The 23,120-nt window shown below is 37.5% G+C and overlaps 1 protein-coding gene across 1 annotated transcript in view; it reads left to right on the forward strand.

Moving 5' to 3' along the window:
• The window catches only part of AKAP9 (A-kinase anchoring protein 9), a 124,149-nt gene extending 101,127 nt beyond the window's left edge, over positions 1-23,022 (forward strand). The window contains exons 32-51 of the mRNA XM_075492797.1: positions 1,876-2,964; positions 4,061-4,207; positions 4,594-5,097; positions 5,530-5,593; positions 6,300-6,418; positions 7,191-7,382; positions 8,306-8,494; positions 9,148-9,289; positions 10,045-10,264; positions 11,309-11,459; positions 12,378-13,046; positions 14,755-14,960; positions 15,851-15,959; positions 16,819-17,004; positions 17,567-17,767; positions 18,163-18,395; positions 19,406-19,491; positions 20,294-20,369; positions 21,640-21,779; positions 22,469-23,022. Of these exons, the coding sequence (XP_075348912.1) occupies positions 1,876-2,964; positions 4,061-4,207; positions 4,594-5,097; positions 5,530-5,593; positions 6,300-6,418; positions 7,191-7,382; positions 8,306-8,494; positions 9,148-9,289; positions 10,045-10,264; positions 11,309-11,459; positions 12,378-13,046; positions 14,755-14,960; positions 15,851-15,959; positions 16,819-17,004; positions 17,567-17,767; positions 18,163-18,395; positions 19,406-19,491; positions 20,294-20,369; positions 21,640-21,779; positions 22,469-22,512 (4,767 nt within the window). The 3' untranslated portion in view covers positions 22,513-23,022. The remainder of the gene's footprint in view (positions 1-1,875; positions 2,965-4,060; positions 4,208-4,593; positions 5,098-5,529; positions 5,594-6,299; positions 6,419-7,190; positions 7,383-8,305; positions 8,495-9,147; positions 9,290-10,044; positions 10,265-11,308; positions 11,460-12,377; positions 13,047-14,754; positions 14,961-15,850; positions 15,960-16,818; positions 17,005-17,566; positions 17,768-18,162; positions 18,396-19,405; positions 19,492-20,293; positions 20,370-21,639; positions 21,780-22,468) is intronic.
• Positions 23,023-23,120: the final 98 nt, after the last annotated feature.

A 23,120-nucleotide genomic window follows, 5' to 3' on the forward strand; every position in this document is an offset into this window, starting at 1 on the left:
TTTTGAGCTTCTTTTAGTCTCTGTGGACTTTTAAAAATAAGTTCTTCTTGGAAAATCAGCCCCTCTAATTTATATGGTCACATTTATCATTTATTTTTGTACATTTTATACTTCCTACAAAGTCGTCTTATTATTCTATTTAACTAACTAAACCTAATGAAGTATTGAGAGAGAAAAGCAAAAGCATGGCTATTTTAGTAATTGATTTAGTCATCTTTCTTCTCTTCCACATTTTTTTTCTTCTTCATATTTCTAAAAGGTCCTTTTAGAGTTCTTACCTATTTTAGGTACCATAACTGATTTTGTTTTATAATATCTCTTTCTGAATATTCTTGACAGATTTCCTTCTTCCTTTTTCATTTCCAGTGTAGAAGCACTGTTCGTTTCAGATCTCCAGACATTCCCTTAAGAAAATACATCCACTTTGTTTCTTAGACTTATTACTTATAATCTGGTCTGTCTTTATTTTGACTTTGTAAAGGATTTTTTGTCATTCTTCTACACTGAAATGAGAATTTGCTCCCAGTGCAATTTAACAAGCAGGTTTTTTAATGAATTTTATAAAACTTACTCTACTGGAATCTGATAACTTGTCTTATTATTCCTTTTGGTAAGACTTATTTATTAAATTTAGTGTTCGTCAACACCAGTCATTCCATTTTTTGTGTCTACTCATGTATTTCTTGTTAGAAGCTGATATAAGATGGCTTCTCTTTTCTGCATCATAAAGTCATCACCTTCATATTTGCTCAGTTACATCATTTTATGAATTTCTTGGAATTTTGAGCCCCTTACACAGCCTGTAATTTTAAGTGTCTTTAGAAGTAATCTAGGAAAGTATTATTCTCACTCTCTTCATGTCTTCACCAATCTCTCTTTGAACTTTGTTTGGATAGTCATATATATTTTAAAATAAATACTTCTGTAACTTTGTCTCTCTTTACTTTCATTTAAACTATAGCACAAAGAATAATTGTGCTCTGGGTCTATGGGTACTATTTGCCCTGCTTGTTTTTGTGCACGTCTGCATATGTGTATGCACACACACATAAACACACATACACATATTTAGGTTTGTGATAGGAACTGTCAGAGTCAACTGATAGGTGTTTTCTGTGGTCTCAGACTGGAAAGCATGTTATAATGGTATTTTTCAACACAATTAATTAAAGGTCTACTTGTGTTTAAAATACATATCCATCTTAACTGGCTGTGTCCTATATAAATCTGTTTGACCATATGAATGAGTGGTGCTTTTGCATGAAGAGCACAGTATCTGTCTAATCTAACTGAACATATCTGACCTGTATATGGTAAGCTCGAGCATCTTTTTTTTTTTTTAAAGGAAGTTCTTTATGTAATGTAATGTAGGAAAATTTATTTGTAAGCTTTAAGCTTCATAAATTTTGGTTCCTTGGAACTCTTTGAGTAAAAATAGTATATTAAACCTTGATTTCTAAGAAGACTGAACAGCAGATGTGACCACTCCACTTGTCCTTTTTATTGAAAAGTAAAACAGAAACAAGACAGAGCTTTAGATCAAACTATTGGGAAAAAAGTATTATGAACACTTAAACTTCAGTGTTTCATATCTCTGTGAATATTACAAATGCTTTCACTTCATGTGATGCTTTCACACCTATTTTGCAGTTCATTCAGGCCACAGGCTACTTTGTCAGTCATATGTGAAGATGTCCTGATTCTCATAAAGCTTTAGAAGAGACATACCATTAAGAAATTCACTGAGGATGTACTTTCTTTTACAAGATGTTTCAGTGTTTGATTAAACTGTTGCTGTGAAGTCCAGGAGAAAAATTATCTGAGGGTTTACTGGTTACCCATTATGAAGTTCTTTTCTTGTATTTTTTTTTCCAGGTTATTGAAGAGCAAAATGAGCATATAAAGGAGCTTGAAGCCCAGGTAGAATGTCTGAAAAGTGATCAAGAACGTGTGAAGAAAAAAAATGATGAGGAAGTAGAGCAGTTGAATGATGTAATTGATAAGCTTCAGCAGGAATTGGCAAATATTGAACAAAAAGTACCTGCAGACATTGCTGCTTTTCAAGAAGATGCTGACAGTCTGAAACACACACTTGAAACAGTTCTGGCAGAAAAGGAAGCTTTGGAGAAGCAAGTAGAAAACATAAATGTAGAGGCATCTCGAACAAAGAATGAGCTTGAGGAAACTAAGTTAAAAATGAACCAGTTAAAGCAAGAAATAAGTATGTTAAAAAAAGACCATGAAGGAATATCAGAGAAATATAAGTGTACACTGATGAAAGGTGGTAGGGAAAAAACAGAAGATAGGAGCAATGGGAAAACTGAAAAAGTGGAAGAAGGTTTATGTGAGAAGATAGAGTTGCTAGATCAGTGCCAGCTTAGGTCTTCAGATGGGAATACAAGAGTCACCATTAGCCAGATGGAGGTACAACTGCAACAACTTCAGGCATGCATTAAGGAAAAAGATTCAGAACTGTGCCAGTCCTACAATGAAATAAAAGACCTGAAAGAGCAAGGCAAAGCTGAAAGGGAAACACTTAAAAAGAGGATATTAGAACTGGAAAAGACACTAGTGGAAAAAGTTGCTGCTGCTCTTGTGAGTCAGGTTCAGCTAAATGCAGTTCAAGAGCAAAGGAAATTCATGCAGGAAGTTCAGGGAACTTCAAAATGTGTGGAGGAAGCAAGCAAGAATGTCCAAACAGAGGGTTTGAGTGATAGAACTGAAAATGAGATGGAACCAAAGTTATCACTCTTAAGACAGAGGCTTAGCGAGATGGAGGACCAACTGGCAACCGTAAATCGTAACTTGGAGCTAGAAAAAGAAAATCTAAAAGTTGCACAAAAGGAAGCTAAAGTGAAAGAAAACAGACTCTTAGAACTTCAGCAATTACTAGAAGAGGTTCAAGAAAAACACAAAGGAGAGATTCAGAAATATATTAAGCAAGAAGAAGTGCAGACATATCAGGTAATTAGATGCCATTTTCTTTTGGCTTGTTTTCACTAAAATTTGTTATTTTATGTAAACTATAATGAATGAAACACTTCTTAATGAGGCTAGTGATAGGAATATTCTGCTGTGTGGGGTAGACCTTCATTTCTCTATTATTCCTGGAGTTACAAAGAAAAGAAGGATGTTATTTTAGATGAACCCCACTATCAGTTTCCATTTTGCATTAAAAACACTTTGCCTTTTCATAAATGTAGGGTGATTTTGAATTTTGGACATATACTTTCTTATTCTTACTTTGAAATTACATAGAATGGAGTGCATCACACTTTTACATGGCATGGAGGTAGAGAGATAAAAATTAAAGTGATAAAAATTATCTAAGAGAGGGTTCAGAATGATAAAGGAGTGATAGCAATTTGTCGTACAGGGTTTTTTTTTAGGGGGGAGGTTGTTTGTTTATGTATATTTTTATTTTGGTTTACTTTTTCTTGCTTTCCTGTCTTGATTCCAAAGATATTTTCCATCAGTAGTTTTTACCAGTATACATTTGTCCTGATTTCCATCCACCACTGGTTATGTTGCCTCTGACTTTAAAACCTTCAGTCAAAGTTGACTATGCTTGATAGCCCAAACATGGGCTTGATTGCCAAAACTCTTTAAGTTCAGAGACATCATGGAACCTAGTGCTGGACCAGAAAAGGTTCTAAGACCTTTCATCCAAATGCAGATTGAATGAATGTCATAAATGTCTTATAAATTTAATAAGATTATCAGACTTCATTTCCTGCTCTCTGTTGACCTTCCTCCCTGTGCTTTCTACATGGTGTAGCCAATTTCTGCTTGCAGTTCAGTAAACTATAAGAAGACAGTCTTTCCTCCCACGCTTGTCTTTCTTCCCACGCTTATCCAGTTTGTGGGAGTTAACCTAGGAAAATGGTCTTTCAGTCTTAATTTTTTGAGGCTATGTTAATCCAAATAACATACGTTTGTTTTCCCCTATGGTCTTTTCATTTGTGGCTTTTTTAAGTTGGTCTGAAAGTGATCAGTGCTGTTAATACTTGATTCTTCGTAAGATTCTTCACCATTTTCTATGTCTTATGTTGCCTTGTAGGTAGGAGCACAACTCATGGAAAGTCAAAAAGAAAATGTGCTTATTTATGAACTTGAACTAGAGCAAGTTAAAGAAGAGGCAGCTGCTGCTAAGGAAGAACTGAGCAGTTACAGAGAAAAGGCAGAAAAACTTCAGCAAGAACTAGCAGTAAGAACCAGATTGTTCCATATTGTATTTAAAGCAAATGATTATACAGGACTTATTGTGCAAATATGCATGCTGTAGGTTTTTTTTAGTCTTGTACTGAGAATGCCACTAAGAATAACAATCACTCAGTACCTACTGTCAGTGGAATAGAGCTGATGCTGTAGACCAAATCTTCACTTGTTGCCAAAGCACATAGTTTTACAGTCCTCTATAGTGCAACAGTGGATCTAGAGCTGTATTTCTTAGGAGATAATATTTGTTACCATGTGTCATAACTGCTTTAAAATAGGACTAAACTGAGCTGTAATGATATAGAGGGTTGTTTGGATTTTAGATATTTTTTAAGTATTTGGAAGGACTGCAATTCAGATTCTCCACATTTACAGGTAAAAGAAGCAAGTCTGATATATCTTCAGGAAGACCTGTGCAAAGTCAAAGAAAACCTAGCTAAAGCAGAAGAGAGGCTTGCAAGTTATGCGAGAAAGGACAAGGAAATAGCAAAAACTGAAAGCAAAAAGGATGCAGAAATATTGTGTGATTTGTCAACCAGTGAGCCTACTCTACTTAGAAAAAGCTCATCATCGCAAACAGACAAGACTGTGGAAATCAACAGCTGTATCCAAACTTCACCAGTCCTTGTCAAAAATGCAGAAATCCAAATTGATTTGCAAAATGGATGTTCTTCAGAAGAGATTGCAGAGATCATAAGAGAATTTACTGAAAAAATCGACCAAATGCAAGAACTCCACGCTGCTGAAATCATGGACATGGAGACAAGGCATATCTCTGAAGCTGAAGCATTAAAGAGAGACAAGTTTGTGGCAGTGCAAGTATTGACTGAAGAATGTAATACTTTAAAGGAAGTCATAGAAACTCTACGAGCTAAAGAGGTATGTATCCTATTTTATATTCATTGAACTGCTTTGGTTCATGCTTTCACTCCTGCTACAGAAATTCCCATTTAAAGTCTGTGAAGTGTGAACCACCACACATTCAGTATAAAGCTTTTAAGTGTTCTAATGTTTCCACGGCCTAGGGAGAGATTGTGAACCCCTTCCTCAGCAATTTAAGTTTGGGAGTTTGCTCGACTATCGGATCATTCCTTGTGCTACTGCCTTGGACCTGTCCTGCTCTGTGAACTGGGGACAAGTGTAGGTCACCCTATTGAATGTCATCTTTCTCATCTCCATTTTGATTACTTTGATTGCAGGGGAAATGGAACAAAGAGGCTGATATTGTTTCCTGCTCCTTAGAATTAGCTCCCTTATTGTGAGTGGGTGTGGGGTGATTAAAGATTTGATTGTTCTCTTTTCTAAATATAGGGAATCCCAGTTTCTGGATTAGCACGTTCTCCACCGTATCAAGCTAGAGATGGAGGTTCTAGTGGTAAGAAACTTGTTTTTATAGATTTCAAACAGCATTATAAATTAAATCTGCTTTTCCAATATTAAGTTTACTGTTAAAGAGTTTGTGTTCTAAGAAATAAAAACAACTGCTCCCCAGACTGAAGCAGAAGCCTGTCGCACTAAGAAAATGTGCTGAGCATCCCATGTGTATTAATTTGCTATGGAAGAAAAATGACTAGAGTGGAGATGGGTTGAGTTGAGGCATCAGATGCTACTTTTTTTTCTTCCCACTGGAGTTCCTATATTCTTCTTACATATTACATTATCTTTTCAGCATAGCTTCATCATCTCTTGATAGAATCTAAAGCTACAGCTCCCTAGCAGTGGGAGATGATGACAGATACTGACTTCTCCAAGAGCAATAAAAATTATTAATATGATCCTTTTCATAGGCAAAGGCTAAGTATATTAAGGGGGGGATCATTTGGCAGAAGTGTTTGTGCAAGTAGTTGTTTCTCTTTTAGAACTGAACTAGGATTTTTAAGTTTGTTTTTTTTTTTAGTTTTGTTTTGCTGTTACTGCTTTGAAACTGAAAAACTATAAAACAGGTAGTCTCCAGGCTTAGAATCAACTCTGGTGACATGCAACCACCTGTTACAACAACAGACAAAAATACTTTTTTGATGCCTGTTCTTCAAAGTTTCACAGTAATCCAGCTTTCATGTTTTTCTCTCCTTTTATTTTAGACTCAAGTTCAGACTGGAGTCAAGGAATGTATCTTGCTCAGACCCAGGGATCTGACATGATATCTGAAGGAATAGATGAAGGTGAAACTTCAACAGATTTACTTCCAAAAAAAATTAAGGTAAAATGGAACAGATCATTTTTATTATGGAACAAGAGTGATACTACCAAAAGCTTAGATTAGCTGCTGCTTGATTCGTGAAGAGAGCGCCATTTAGATGAGTTTTAAAGTGTCACCTATTTTAATACATTTTAAAATACTTCTGATAAATTATGTGCATTTTTGCATGTTAAATTAGGTTAACTATGAGTTTTGTAACTGTAGGCTTGTTCTCAATTATGATTATGAGAAATATAACTACTGTTAATTATAATTTATTGTAGTTGTGTATTAACAATAATGTCGTGATGATATAATACACAGTTTTATATTATGAAAGTAAACAAATGTGTTTATTAAGGGTATCATGCTTTTAATTACATTAAAAAAACAAAAAAAAAAGCAAGTCTTTTGCAACAAAGCCCTAGCTTAATAGTAATTTCAAAAAATGAATTGCAAAGCTCACCTGGAAGCTTCCCAGGACTTTGTTTTTAAAATGTCGGTTTCCATCAGCAACCATTTTAAAATTGGAGTATTGATTTGACAGATGAACTTTGGGAATTTTCATTTGAAACTTAGGAAAAATACACCTATTTAAGTTCTACTGTTTGGCAGATATAAAGAACTGGGTGACACTTCTGTCTTTGATATGAGGAAGCATAAACAGTTTCCTATGCGCTTCAATTTAGAAGTACCAGTATTCCAATATGTATGAAATAAGATTTTTGTTGCTGTTGTTATGATGATGATGATGATGACTGGCATTACGGATTTCTTTTTGTATTTATTGTAGGGTTTGCTGAGAGCAGTCCATCATGAAGGCATACAGGTGCTGTCTCTCACTGAATTTCCATATGGTGAAAGAGAGATGCCACCTCTTAAGCAAGAGCCAGAATCTTGGCTTGAGGAAAGGAAAGCTTTTCTAAGCACCATTTCATCTTTGAAAGACCTAATTGCAAAAATGCAACTTCATAGAGAAGCTGAGGTATAAATTATATCATAAGATTCTAGCTAAATTAAAAATAATTTATGATAACCTTATAAGGCACGTTCACAATTCAGGTTTAAATGCTCTAAATCTTTTGCCTTGTAGCAGTATATTTCAAAAATATGCAGTAAAACTGCATGTCACACTTTCTGGTAATAAAACATATCTTAAATTACAGCTTGCATTTATGCATTGATTGCTTCTGTGCATTGATAGCTTTTGACTGTATAGATCCACCTTTTAAAAATAATTATATTTTGAAAGCATGTTTCCAGTAGCAGTTAAAGTAGATTTTTTCAATGTTATTTATTGGTGTAGTAGAACTTGGATGCTATTGAAAAGATACTGTAGCGAGAGAAAAGAGGGGAAAAATTATTGAAACTATAACACAATATTAATCAGTGATCTGTTAAAACTTGTTAGGACTTACCTGTCTAATTACCCCAATTAGACTTTAAATATATGTAGGTAGTTTCTATTACTTCTGCATTTCCTTCAGCATGCGAAGTGGGGGGATTAACTTTATATCATTATAAAATTAAATCTTCTTCACACACAATATCTGCACACTACCACATAGCCCTGTGAGAGTCTAGGAACATACGTGTAACATCATAAAAATTAAAAGGATGGTGTGATACAGTAACATAAATAATAACTACACAGGGCTAAGTTTTCACTTATAAAAAGCTAAATTGCTTCCATCTAAAACACAGATAAAAGTTTAGCATTTGTGCATGCAGAAGAAATCATAACATGTCCAATAAACACATCCATTTGTATGAATGAATGTTACGTAGCTGTTGAGTAAGAAAAGCTCAAAACTCCACTGAAAACACACACTTTACATAAAATGATAATGACCATTCTTGAAGTAATCTTTGCATTCTGCTGTTTAAATTGTTTTTATACCACTGTAGATTTATGCAAGTGCTGAATCTCCTGAAGGTGTCTCAGACTGGCGAGGAGAACTTCTGCATGCTATTCAACAGCTTTTTGTGAGAGAACAAAATGTTCTTCTTGCTGTGTTTCAAACTGAACTTGCAGAACTGGGCACAAGAGATGCAGTGATATTGATGAATCAGTTAGAGCACAGACTACAAGAGCAGGTAATATAAAACATACTTTAGTCAAAGTGTGTTTGCCTACATTAGATTTTAATTTTGAATATATAAATCATTTGAAAATATATGTATTAATAGTTTGGACAGCCTAAGGGTGAAAACAAAGTAAGACTTGTAGGAAGAAGAGGTATCTTTAAAATGAAAAACTGATGTGGTGCGGGAAAGAGATTTTTGGGTGCACAAGCTATAGAAAAAATACAGCCTTCAGAGGTCAATGTGAATTAAACACAGTTGTCCTGAGCTTGATTTCATTAAGTTAATTAGAATTATGTTACACTCTCTAAGAGAAAAGGTAGCTTGTCTATACAAAACAAGTTGTAAGAAGAGGAAGTGATAAGGCTGCTATGGGACAGAGGGAGGTCAGTTATCTCCTCTGGAACATGGAAGGATTAGTGAGGAAAATTACAATTTGCCATAAAACTGATAGCTCTTTTTAATCTATAATGTTGATGCCTAGTAGAGAAATAAAAAAATAACAAGCAGTTCTTCCCAATATTATAATATTGACTTAATGAGACTTAATTGAAAATATTTTGAATATATATGCACTATGAGTATATAAGTAAATGTAATACCCACACCGTAGATATTCTAATAAACTCTGGAGTTTTACTTTTAAATGTTTCTAATGCTAATAGGCTACTAACCAGAGAGCAGCAATGGACTGTCTTCAGAATGCAGACAGAAGAAGTTTGCTGATGGAGATTCAAGTATTACATGCTCAGATGAACAGTAAGAAAAATAATCCAAAGAGAGAAGAGATTGATTCAAAAAGCCAAGGTGACTTGTGTGGTAATATGTGTCTATTTCCAAATGCTTTCATGGCAGTGTTCATAAGGTCATAGGTGAAAAAAAATTGACTTTCTTTGCTCTCTGATTTTGATACTTATGCTCTGAGCATGCATACTTTTCATCTTTTTCAATCTTATTGGACTAATTTTGCAAAAATTAAGATATAGTCTGTGTTCTTATGACTTGTATCAAACTGAAAGTGATACAAAGTTATTTCAATTGCTATAAGAATCAGGTTTGTATTTTAAGGTTATTTTCCATGTATGCGCTTCATGTTTAGGTTCAACAGCTTTGAAATTATCTAAGTTGGATAGTCAGTCGTAATGAGTAAACTAAGAAGCAATTAGAATGAACAACAAAAAGTTCAGAGAACAGGTATACTTTAAAATTAAGTAAATGCTCACTGTCACTGTTTTGTCACAAAAATTTGGTCACAAGTATACATGCATACCTAACTTCAGTTATGTTAGTCATAATCATAGTCAAAACATATTGATATGGTTGTGGACATAGCCTTTTAAAGAAGTTTAAGAGTTGAAGTGATTTCTTGCAAAGTATGAAAGGTATTCCAGTATCAAAGGCATGGTTTTGCTTTCACTCCACTATTGAAAGAATATATTATTTTAAAATATCACTCTTAGCGATAGCCTTGTGGCCATTCTCTGTGCTAGGGGAAACGTCACCCAAATAGACAGTGTTGTTTGTTTACTAAATAATTTCCATATTAATGGTACTCTCATTAGAAATGCTGGAGTATAATATGCAGCAGAAGCAGTCACAGATACTGGAGATGCAAGTGGAGCTCCGGAGTATGAAGGACAGAGCAGCTGAGCTTCAGGAACAGCTGAATTCAGAGCGAATGATGGGTGCTGAGCTGAAGAATGAACTTGCACAAGCCAAACTAGAGCTTGAGACAACCCTTAAAGCACAACACAAGCATTTCAAGGACCTAGAAACCATCAGGTGCGGCTTTCAGTGCCAAACTTTCTGTGTTGACAGTGAAGATGATCTTTTCTATGTTGTCTCAAATCATAATACTGATTTTATTCAGGAAGTTGCTCTCATTGTATGTAAATGCTTCTCAGTTTTTCTGTAAAACATACCTGACAAAAAATAGACTTCTGTTCCATTTGACAAAAAATGTAATTCTATAGACTAAGAAGATCTGATTCATAGTTTGATTTAATGATTTATTAATATTAGGTTTCTTTTTAAATTTTGACACATTAGACTACTGTAGACAAGCTAATAAGTATACCATATTTATTAAAGGTTTTTCTGTTTCTAAAACTGAACACGGAGAAAAAGAATTGCAGAGTTAAGATGACTTTGCAAGTACTTCCATATGAAATTCTGTGACTTCCAAGTGTTGCTTTGGCATGGTCAACAGCAGAGGTAACAGGCCAAATATTTGGCACTCAAGAAAGCCATTAGCCATTATTATTTATGCCTTTACCAGATGGATGTGCCCATGTATGGTATCTTAATGTTCAGCTCAGAGATAACAAATTAAGACAGAGTTTAAATTGATATTACTTTATAGGTTACTTTACAGCCTTTACAGACCATCAGGAGCAAGATTCTTTTGCAAATTGATGCAAAATTGATTTGCAAAAAAAATGAAAATTCAGGGCATAGATTCTTTTTTTCCCCCAAGAGAGATTTTTTTTTTTCCTTTGAGACACATGGCAGCAAGATGCATTTCCCCTGCATTCTTTCAGATTTTGGCCAGTGACTGGATTAAGGTGAACACTAGCTGCCTCTGAGCCACCAATTAATAAAAAATCGCAGCTACAAAGTTAGCAAGATGGACACACTTGGTCATTTTTGAGCTATTGCAACTTTTTTTGGAGCTAGACTTGTTTTTTTAAATAGGCTTTTCACTGTTACTCTACTACATGAGCAGCGTTTTCAGCGCACAAGATGGAATAAATATCAAGTAACTGATGTTACTGTGATAGGATTAGAGGCATTGTCTAATCTAAAGGTTGCCCATTTCCCTTTTAGGACTGAAGTTAAAGAAAAAGCAGCTGAGCTAGATATTCTCAAGGATACAATGACCAGCGAACAGAAAAAATCAAGAGAGCTACAGTGGGCTTTGGAAAAGGAAAAAGCTAAAATGGAACGCAGTGAGGAAAGAGGAAGAGAAGAGCTTGAGGTATTCCATAATCCCAAATGGCCTGGAACATCAAGGAACACACAAATATTCTTTTGGTTAACATTTCATCTCAGCTTACATTTTCATCCAATGTGTGCTCCATGTTCTGTCTTCAACAGCAGTATTATATCATCTAGAGCTGAAGAAAGATGTAAAGAAGCTGTGTGGCAAAGAAAGAAAAAGTCCTGATGCAGATTCCATTTAAATCAATAGGAATTTTACAACTGCGCTTTTCAGGGCCAAGATGAAAAGACTCTACTTTGTATAATAGTCCTCAGATAGATAGATATTCAAGGGGACAGCACACTGCTAACATGGCTACACCTAGCCCCCACCACAACCTAACTCATAAAAGATAGTATTTAAGAATACTATTTAAGGAGATACATTGTTTGTCTCCATTTTAAAAGTCAGCAGTTTCACCTCATGGAAACCAAACCAGGTTTACTTTAGGAGAAAATGCATTACTAGCTTCCTTGGTACTTCTGCAGTATCTGATATAGTGAGGGAGAGTGCAGGTATCCTAGTACAAGTATTAAGACAAAAAAGCAATCACTTTAACAGCATAGATTTATTTACATCTTGAAATCTTAACTTGCAAAATCACTTTCACAGTTTTAGAAAGTAAAAGCAGCTAGTTATCTTCAACTTCAGAACTACAGCTGTTTGTATCTCATTAAAAAGTATATGTTACAAATATTCTTTTATGAGATGATCTGATTTTGGAATAAAGACACCTGTAATATATTTTAATATCAGGTTTAACTGCAGCATTCAGAGCATTGTCACATTAATTGTGAATAGCAAAACCCGTTAAAAGGAACATGTAGGGGTAGCATATTTGCAATTTGCAGAAGATAACGGAAAGTATACAGAACTGCCTTTAATCAATTCTTTTCTTCTGTTTTCTTATGGAAGGATTTAAAATTTTCACTTGAAGATCAAAAACAAAAGAACTTACAGTTAACTAAACTTTTGGAGCAAGAGAAACAGCTGTCAACTGATCTGCAACAGAAAATTGAATCCCAAGAAGCGCTCAGTGCTGCCCAGCTGTCACGTGAACGAGGCCGTAATTCTGAGTTGCAGGTGCTTCTTGAATCAGAGAAGGTTCGAGCTCTTGAAATAAGCAGTGCCCTAGAAAGGGAAAAAGAGCTATGTGCTCAGCTTCAAAGTGCTGAAGATAAGGGGCAAGCGGGAACACCTAATCCATCTGAGGAATTACTTAAAGAGCTACAGAAACAAATGGATGAAAAGCATGACCGTATAGTGGAGTTAGTAAGTGAGATGGAGAAGTATAAACTGGAATCTGTGCAAGTGAGACAGCAAATGGAAAAAGAAAGGCAGATCCAGAGGAAAGCATTACAAGCAGAACAAGATGCTAACATAATAGCACAGAAGAAACTCCATGAACTGGAGTCCAAAGTAGAAGACCTTCAGTGGCAACTTGGAGAAAAGAAGCAAGAAGTTCATAAATTAGGGAATGAAACAAAGAAGTTGCAGGAAATAATCCAAGAACTGCAGAAAAAAGAGCAGGAGAATGAAGGAAGAAAGGAAGCTGAAAGGACACCAAGCCACAATCCAAATGAGGTACAGTAGGACTGAGAGCAATGTGTAATACTGAAGTGTGCAGTTTAGCTTTTAATTCTTTTGTTCAGTTAGCATTGTGTGTCACTGTGCCTTTACTCAATCTACAAAATAGTCTGCAGATTACAAAATACGGGCACCAGAGAAAGGGAAAGGGAAAGCATTCCAGTTTTGCTACCTAAAACTATTCACACACATCCTCTGAGAATGAAGTTGTAGAGGTGTGTAAGGAGGAGCGTGAGCAGGAGAAATGCATCTGAATGTATACACACGCTTTGTGTCTCAGTATAGGAGAAGAATATTGCCTGCACCCAGTCACAGGAACGAGCTATTCCTACTCAGGAATGCTCCAGGTCAGTGCTCTTAATCTTTAGTTCACAAACCACAAGTGGTCTCTGAAACACTTAAAAGTGATCTCCCAACAACTTCAATAATTAAATGAGTAAGTAATCAAACAAGCATATGCATGAATATGTATAGAGGTAAAAAATTAATTGAAGAATTTAGACTAATTTTTAGATGAATGAAAGTTGGAACCACTGTTGCCTGTAAATTTTTCTCTCTCATAAAAGGTTTGGAAAGTTTTAAAATTATTTTTAAGTTACTTCTAAAATGCTTTAGAAACTTCCCTGTGAGAGGTAAGTGTTGCTGGGTGAGTGATTTGTGGATAGTCCCAGAGAGGGTTGACGGGAGACTTGCCTCTCTGCTGACCATGTTTTTGCCCATCCTGCCATCATTCCATGCTTTTTGGCAGCTGTCTGTCTGTGGAGCCAGGAAGGGAATTTTTCTCTTCATCTAATTTGGCAACTGGTTTTAATCTTCTGAAGCATTGGAAACTACCCACAGCTAGAGGCAGGATGTTGAGTGTATTGATAGCTGTGATAGCATCAGCGTTCCTGCCACGCTCAGTTTGGGCACCTTGCTCTTCTGCTCAGAGGTAACTGCCAGCACTGCAGTCAACGAAGAGTCTTCCCTTGGATCAGGTTGGCAGTGGCTGTTGGGGCGTTTTCCCCTCCTTGGCAGCAGACAGTACGATCTGCTTTCCAGGATCTGCCTGGAGTTTCAAATAATGAATCTCCTGCTGCTTTCTGTGACATTTGCAACACCCTGCTTTTTTTTCATTGGTACCACACTGTGGTCAAATATCCAAAGGCACAGCTGTAGACTCAGGTTTCCTTGGGAGGGCTAGCAGTTCTTCCGTGGCCAGTGTCGGGGGGTGTCAGTGAGGGTGAGGAGCACATATTCAGTGCATTGCTTCACTTGTGGCAGCGTCAGTGGTGTGGTTGCCTGTGACTGTGGACTGACCCCCATGACCATGGTGGGCTTTTCCAGTCCCGTTCCTCTGACTATGAATTGGTCACCGAAACACATGGACACAGTTGCCCAAATTCCATGCACAACTGGTAAAGGAGCTGCTGGCGGAAGAAACAGAAAGGCTTGGTGGCTTCCTGCTGGCTGAGTTTGTTGAATGGATTCATACTGTAGCTGTATGATTGCTAGATCTTAGTCAAGAGAGGCATCACGCTATACCATTCACAAATAATAGTTTAGTGGTACACTACAACAGTAGTGTAGTCACACTAAACTCCCTTCTGTGTCAGAACTGTTTGTTCTTCAGTTTCTGGGTGTGTTTCAGAATCAAATGTTTCCATTTTAAAGCACTGGACCACATGCATTCTATATATATATAACAATACATATTTATGTACAGACTACCTGGGATACACCCAATGACAGAACAAGAAATTGGGTTCTCCAGCAAAAAATGGAAGGAGCCGAGACAAATGAATCAACCTACCCCACGCTGACGGGAGGAGGAGATCTCTCTGCTGCTACTGAAATTCTGGAAAATGTCAGACAAAAGCTGCAAAACGCATCTCCAAAGCTGAAGCAGTTGGCTCGGAAAGCTGCTAGCAGGTTAGACCAGTCTTCAGCTACTTGGTTTTGTTAATAGCAACTAGCAAGCTAAATACTGGGTTTTAATCATAATTCACAGGCTGCAGGCCTAACTGATTTGGGGGTTGTTCTGGTTTTATAGTATATGCCATTACTTGAGATATACTGATGTAAGACGGGATCACAGAGTATCCAAGTGCTGCTCTAAATCTCACGTGTTTAATATGGTCCTTTATAAGTTACAGCAAAATTATCTTTTTTTCTCTGAAAAGTGATAAGGTTTATTTGAGTATGGTCTAGGTAGATAATTTTAAAACAATTTAGTAATGAAATAATTCACTGTGTAAGGGGATGAATATAGGGATTATTGCTATGGCTCATCCCCCTTGCTTCCCCCAGAAAAAAATTAATATTTTATGGTCAAGTGAAACTGATCTTGATTCTTACTTTCTCGGGTTACTATCTCCTTAAGAAGAAAAAAATGACATGGTACCAGGTCCATGGGAGGTTTGAATCTGTTTTTATTTTGCTGTGATGGTGATTTAATATTAAACATTAATTCTGAAACATTTGGGCAAAGCAGAATGTATTATATCTTGAAAATAGCCTAAGATTTTGCTCACACAGATTCAACAGATTTGTGGGAAGCAGAACCACGTTTTTAAATGTGCTTCATGTAGAACATCCTTTTCTCAAAACTAGTGGAAAAACCATTCTATACAAATTCTTTATAAAATCGAGCCAATTTCATTTAGAGTCACTGAGCAGTCTTGAAAATGTTGCCATGTCTCCAGTAACCATGCTGAAGTGACTTGCTAAAGTCCCAGTGCGTATGGATCGATGGGAAGTCCTGTCAGGCTGGCTCGTGGGGTCAGACTGTATCTGCTGTTGAACTGTCACTTTTGTTTCAGATTGCAGTTTGAAACAGCAGATGATCAAGACTTCATTGCAATACAAAATGCTATTGAAGAGGTTATTTCAGAGCTGCAAAAACTGCCTGGATTGTCCTATCTGGAAGAGGTGAGAGCGTAGTGTTGTAACTTTGGTGGGAGAGTTTGGATGATGAGCTGTGAGCGGAAACCAGCAAGGCGTTAAGTCTGTACTTATCCAGCTCTGTACTTTGTAGAGCGTTAGTGAGTGTGCCGATTTGGAGTTGGTGAAGTGTAAAAACCCCTTTCCTTTTATTTTTTCACTTTTAATTACCTGAAAAGTGAATTTTCAACTTTCAAATTAAAACTTTTGCAGTTTAATTATCCATTTTTGAATCTCATGGCTTTTTCTTTAAGAAAAGGTATTTTCCTTTAGCAGTACTTCTGTAACTGAGGAAACTTTGCTCAGTACTTCCCGATATTAAAATCCACGTTTAATATTTACTCTATTGTGTTGATACAACACATTTACTTAAACTGCCCTGTATTTACCAAAGGACAGGCAGTTGGAGATTGAGTAGTGTGCACCTGTGTAAAAAACAAAATGAGGTAGTCTGTTACAAAGACTTCAGCAATATTTGATTTTAACTGAGCTTGGCTAGGTCCTTTCCTGCATTTTAAGCAAGTGTTTTCAACATGACTTGAAAAAAGCCTTGGGGCTTTTCTTTTCCTCTAAGTTAGATAAATCTAAACATAGTAGAAAAGCTTTGCAAATTGTTTAGCTGGTACAATTGAGCTTGCGTGAAAATATTCTGCTGTGATATACAGGATAAGCATAGAAGAGAAAGTCACGTTAATCTATAGTTTACACGTACACTTACGTTTTATTTATATGTTATTATGAAGTTATTGTCATTATCTAGAGAATTTTTTCACTGTAAGCCAGTTATTTTCAAGTTGGCAACTTGGATCTAATACAAGTCGTGTTTGGTTTTCTTTCTTCCTTCTAGCTGAAGCTGGTGCTACCACCAGGGACTCCCTCTAGCTCATTGACTGAGAGGCTGCTGAGACAAAATGCTGAGCTGACAGGCTTTGTCAGCAGACTGAGTGAAGAAAAGAATAATTTGAGGAATGCTGTTATGAAACTGGAGGAAGAACTGAGAAGATACCAGCACAGACAACCTTCTGGAGACTACGTATGTCTTTAGTGGTGCTGATATAATGATGTGTATATATAGACGTAAAAGCATCATTCTTTGTCCTAGTCACTGAAGTGGGAGTGATCAAGCTGTCTGTCTGTCTTGGCTTCCCTCTGCAGAGTAAATGGGTGTGAGTTATTCATGTCCTGTGGTCAACATATCTCAACTCACTCCGTTCACTGTAAACTTTGTGATTTTACCCAGCTTCTTTTTGTTAACTGCTCTTTTCTTCTGAATTCCATGTGCTTCTCTTTTTGATCTGTATCTCATCACCATGATGAGGAGCAAATAGATCCAGATAGCTTCAAGATCATGAAGCTAGTATGATCCAATGAGGGGGATTTTTTTCTGGAGAAGCTATATTTTTCTAGGACATTGATCCAGCTCCTAAACTCACTGCTTTCTGAGGTGTTAGGATGCAAGGGTGGCCTCAAAGCCAATCACTGGGTAGTTTTTCTCTCATTAATTTTATGAGCTCTGCGCCAAACCAATGACTAGAATGACACAGCTCAAGCTTTTCCAAACTGTGTAGTTCAAATTCAGTTTCTTTCGTCTTCAGTCTTCTAGACACTCGTCAGATGTCGGAGTTAATATCGATACTCTTGTTGCCTCTGAGAAGGAAATTTGGAACAGAGAAAAGCTGTCACTGCAGAAATCTTTGAAGCAAGCCGATGCAGAGCTCTCCAAGCTGAAAGCAGAGCTCAGGAGCGAAGCTTTCCTCAGAGAACTGGGATCAGATTCTGAAAACGCTGTTCTAAGGGTAGGAAGACTTTGTTGCCCGCATACTAACCACAGCTGCTTTTTTCATTTGGATTTGGGCCGATTTTTCATTGTGTTCAGTCTGATTATTCTAAGTAAACAGATATTAATTCAGTTTTAAAATGTTCATCCTCAGATACCTGACTCAGTTTTTCTCCCCAAGAATGATACATAAGCACCTATGTTGTCCTTTTGTGTGTGCTCTATTCCTTGCTGCTCAGGTGACAGCCAAATTATGAAGCTACATTCAACAAGTGTGAGCAGTAGTGCAGTCTTCTCCACGATAGCAAGGAATGAATAATCACAGACATGCTGTAGGAGTAATGATGGCAAAAGTCTTAGAACTGTAACGATTCTTGGAGCTTATGGGGCCTTTTTTTTTTTTTCTTGTTGTAGAGAATTTATGGCAAATACCTACGAGCAGAGAGCTTTCGGAAAGCTCTCATATATCAGAAAAAATATTTGCTACTGTTACTAGGCGGATTCCAGGAGTGTGAAGAAGCCACGCTGGCCCTCATTGCACGAATGGGTGGACAGCCTTCCTACACAGACCTCGAAATCATCACACATCATTCAAAGGGTTTTACAAGATTTCGCTCTGCAGTCAGAGTGTCCATCGCAATCTCAAGGTAAACTGGAGGAAGTTAGATTTCTAACAGATATGACTGTGCAGTTTAATATGTACTTTTCTAGCTCTCTAGTGGAATCTAGAACTTCCTCATGTCCCATCCTGTTTAAATTGTATATTTTTGGTAGTTATGAATGTAGTAGATACGGTGTAGGGTGACAAGTTGAGCAGAGCGTAGGTAAAATCTGTAATAGGAATAAGCAGTCTGATTATAGTTGAAAATAGCTCTGTATTTGGTAATCAGTCAAAGATGGAGTGTATTGGATAAAGTTATAATACTAGAAAAAAAAATTACTAGCAATTCTAGGTTATGCACTTATTTACAAAGGTATTTTCTGCAACTGAATTTCCTTTAAAGGTTAAATTCTTACATGTAAGTATAATACAGATTTATGAACTAATTTTATCCATCTGGGTAGTCCTTTGAATTCACAAGACTTTAGGTCTCAGACTGAGGATGAATAGGAATAGATGAGGAAGAAAAGTGAAGGTTATTACTGCATAGTACTGCCATGTGGCTAGCAAGCCTTCTTCACAAAGGTTTGAACCCCCAAGCACTTCTGCTTGCGATTGATCCTTGAGCCTTGCGTGTAGTATAAATTCAAGGAACTATTCATATACCTGTTGTAAGTGAGGCTTTTACTCATAGTGCTCTGCGGTTACAATTTCGGGGATGCGACAGGGCAAAAAGTCTATTTAGTATGATTTTAAAATGCTGATGCCCTGTTGCTTAGGTGCTTGAGCCATTTGCTGTCCACTTGGACTTATGCAGCACCTCTGGAATCACTGGAACTGCAGAGGGGAAGCTGAAAGCAGATTTGGACAAGAGATGTTTTTCTTAAGGATGCGTATAAGGATGTTTTCTACTTGATCTTCAGGTTTTAGGTGCCCATCCATTAATTTTGCTCGGTATTCAAGAAATTCTTATGTCCTCTAGAATACAGCAGATTATTTTTAGCAGACTATTTCATTTATGCTGAAGTATTTATTTTTTTTTTATTTGAAATGCAGAATGAAGTTCCTGGTTCGTCGATGGCACAGAGTTACGGGTTCTGGTATACTAAGTATCAATAGGGATGTCTTTAGCCAGAACACAGGTAAATCATAGTCCAGTAATGACTGAAAAAATGGTATTCACAAGTCACACCAATGGTGTGGTGTGACTCAATGGAGATGGTTTTTAATTTGTATTTTCCTCATGTGGAATGAACGGGGTGTTGTTCCCCCTTCCTTTTGCTATAATTGCTTGGATTAACCTATTTCTCAGGTTTCTGAGAGTTTCCATGCTCAGCACAGACACTAATCTATTTGCTTTCTCTTCAGTCTTGTTTTGCTCCATTGTGGGTGGGATTTAAAAAAATACGGCAACTTTCCCTATGGAGTGTGCTTGTAAAAACAATTTTAGCTGCGTCATTGGGTTTCTCTTAAGAGATCTGCACGCCCAGCTCTGAGAGGGGATGCTGAGGACAGGGACGGACAGAGGAATCGTAGCAACTACAGGTCCCCGACAGTGGCGACGGAGCCTATTGACCAGCCCTCCCTGGTTGGTCTTTTCCTCAGAACAAAAGCCTGTCATTCTTTTGTTATAGCTTAAAGTTTGGGACACCTGGTTTTCTGTTTGCTTTTTGGTAGAAGCCTAAGGAGAATCAGAAGCTTTTTTATTACTTCCTGGCTATCTAAGTCTGCACTAAAACCCTGTCCTGCTCGGTCTGTGAGAGTTTTCTCATTGACATCAGTGAGGCCAGGATTTCACCGCTGGTTTTCTCTGAAGCAGTCTGAAAGCGGTCTACACTTGTTAAACACCATTTTCATGATATGCAAACAGAAAACTCGCATTTGAGATTCCCAGTAAAGTGCAAAAGGTTTTCGTTTTCAAGACATTGCTTTTCGTATTTCTAGGTAATGAATTACGGCCCGATTCATTCTCTGGTGGCATGGATCTTTATGGAGAACAAAGGCATTCCTACAGATCCAGGTCAGACATGGAGTCTCCTAGATCTCCTGTAAACTTTTAACATAAGTACATTTTATTTTAGATTATTATTCCCTGTCAGAACACTGTTTAACTGAATGAATGCATCACTGCTTACTTCTATGGTTTGTAATCTTCAGTGCCGTAAGATTTTTTACTTTTTTTGCAAGGATACGTAACAAATTACATCTCAGGCCTTCAGTGTGCGTTTACTCATCGCCTGATCAAGGCCAAAGCTTGCAGACTTCTGCTGTCTGATTTATGTCGTGTGCTTGGAACTGGTGGTAGATGACCGGCTGGAGCTACGGTTACCTACCTCTGTAGAGTCTAGGCTTTGTGGCTGAGCAAACCTCTGCTGCCTGTCCACCTCTCTGGCTGGCAGCAGGGTGTGGTGTGGGGAGGAGCCGCCTCAGGTGCCCTCAGCCGAAGGGAGGGAAGAGCAGGGCCAGGGAAAAGCAGGGCCGCTCGCTGTGGCTGGGGAGGGTCATCTGGTTACTGTGGCTGGGAGGAATTACCGTGGCCTCATGGCCAGAGCGTGGGTGGAAGCTGCTTGGTAGCTCTGCTGCTTGTTCTTGTAAACCCTTTTGGGTGGCTGTACTAAGCTGTGATACCAGAGGTATCAGTGAATCAGATGCCAGGGAAACCAGGTATTTTTCACCAAAGGCAAGGTTTTTAGGAGTGCCGTCAGCCTTTGATAGCTTCATACGGAGTTGTGGGCTCTGAGCTTTACTGAATATCAAATTCTTGCCAGTTTGGATCTTTATTTTTATATAAACCACCTCGACATTTGTAATCTTAGTTTGGGGCAACCATAACAGTTTACATGGAAAAAATGTTTAGTCGATTTTAGCCACTTTTGACTTTTACTTATAGAGAGTAATGGAGACAGAATCCTGCAGAGATGGCTGTGTCCTTGTTCACACAAGCTTCTTAATAGAAAAGCAAACTTGAATCTACCACGGCTTCTGCTGCAGTCTCAGTAGGAATTTGCTGGTCAGTCTTTGTCCCAAAGAAATGCAGGAACAAATCAGGTGCAGTAGAAAGAAAAGGCAACTGGGAAAAGCGGTTTCTCTGGGGGAGGCAGTATGATGGCTTGGGCAATAAATGGCAGGGAGGTTAAATGGCTATGATGTGCTGGCTACCACAAGGGTAAGTTAAGAGACATGCAGTCAGTAAGGTATCCCTGCTTACAGTATATTGCTGTGTCTGCTGATACTTTTGTTTTATTTGAAATTTTGCTTTTTAAAAAACGTCTGTGTTGTTCTGCCCCTAGGTTCCACGGTATGCATGCTGATTTAAACCCAGTCTCTTTCGCCTGTTCTCAACTACAGAACTATGATCCTGAAAGAGCTTTAACAGATTACATCAATCGGCTGGAGGCACTACAAAGGCGACTCGGCAGCGTGCAGTCAGGTGAGGGCTCAGGCAGTCTTCCCCGTGACTCCTGGGTAGTACAAGGCATGGTTCCAAGTTAGAAAGCGTGTGCTGGTTCTCCGAGATACGTAACAAACATCTTTGATTTTAGGCATTTCCAGCCTTAAACAAGAGGCTGTTCTGAGCTGTAGCAAAAAGCTCATTAAAAAGAAAATTGTAAAATTCTTTTCAGGGAGACATACAAGTGTGCTTTAATTACAGATTTTGAGTTTATTGGTAACACTTCAGCTTTCCCTGATGGCTAATAAATGTGCAGCAAGGATTCAGTTGGCATCTTACTAAGATTTTAAGCTAGATGGAGAAAAACGTACCCAAAAGATTGGCATGTGGAAGTACAAGGGGAATTTCTTCTCCTACCACTTTGATTACAGAAGTTACAGCTTTTTTGTCCCATAGATGATGGTAGTTTTTGTGTTGTAAAACAAACGCGTCAAGAAAATTGTCAGACCAATGGAACTTAATTTATCAAACTTGATGTAGGGATCATTTTTGCCGTTATTGTGTTAAAGTCTTACTTCAGCATAAAATCCATCATTTGAGGAAGTTTTGTCCTTAAAGATTTCCCATGTAAAATCTTTCATGCTCATTCAGCTGGGTAACACATCATTGGTGAATTCTCATCTACTTATTCCAAGTAATCTTGATGAAAATCTTTCTCCATCTTACAGGTTCGACTTCATACACTCAGTTGCACGCAGGCATGAGAAGATAATAATACCCCTTCAACATCTCATCACTGGCAGTGATGTTAATGGATTGCCTTCTGTAAATCTGTGCTCTTTCCGTGCTTTTGTATAATGTGTATATTGTGGGACCAATATGAACACAGCTATATGACTGTATACGGTTCCATCCTGGCACACCCACGCAGACTGGGATTTATGTATATAGGCACTTTGTGTTCATGAACAACAAAAAAAAAAAAACAAAACCAAAAAAAACCCCACCATTAAATTACATGTATATTTGTGGAATGCTAATTTAAATGATTAACTTATGAAGTGTGTATTTATCAAAAGGGTACAAAGATGAAACTTGTGTATTAATGAAATTGAGCTACATTCAGCAAAGTTTACTTGCACTTTTTCTGGCAAGGCTACTGAAGTTACATGACTCGTAATATTTGCTACTGGCAGTGCAGACAGAGTATCACTTGTAGAGACCTATTTTTGTAACGGTAGAAGTTTTGAATTTTATGGGTATTTTGTCAAAGTACTGAAATAAAGACTTCATGCTTTTACCTGTGTTCAAGAACCACTCCCTTATTCACAATGAAAAGGTTGCTCCTACCTGTGCTCCTCCTACTCGTGGTGGCTGCAG

The sequence above is a fragment of the Mycteria americana genome, chromosome 2, assembly GCF_035582795.1.
Source record: "Mycteria americana isolate JAX WOST 10 ecotype Jacksonville Zoo and Gardens chromosome 2, USCA_MyAme_1.0, whole genome shotgun sequence".
Classification (NCBI taxonomy): domain Eukaryota; kingdom Metazoa; phylum Chordata; class Aves; order Ciconiiformes; family Ciconiidae; genus Mycteria; species Mycteria americana.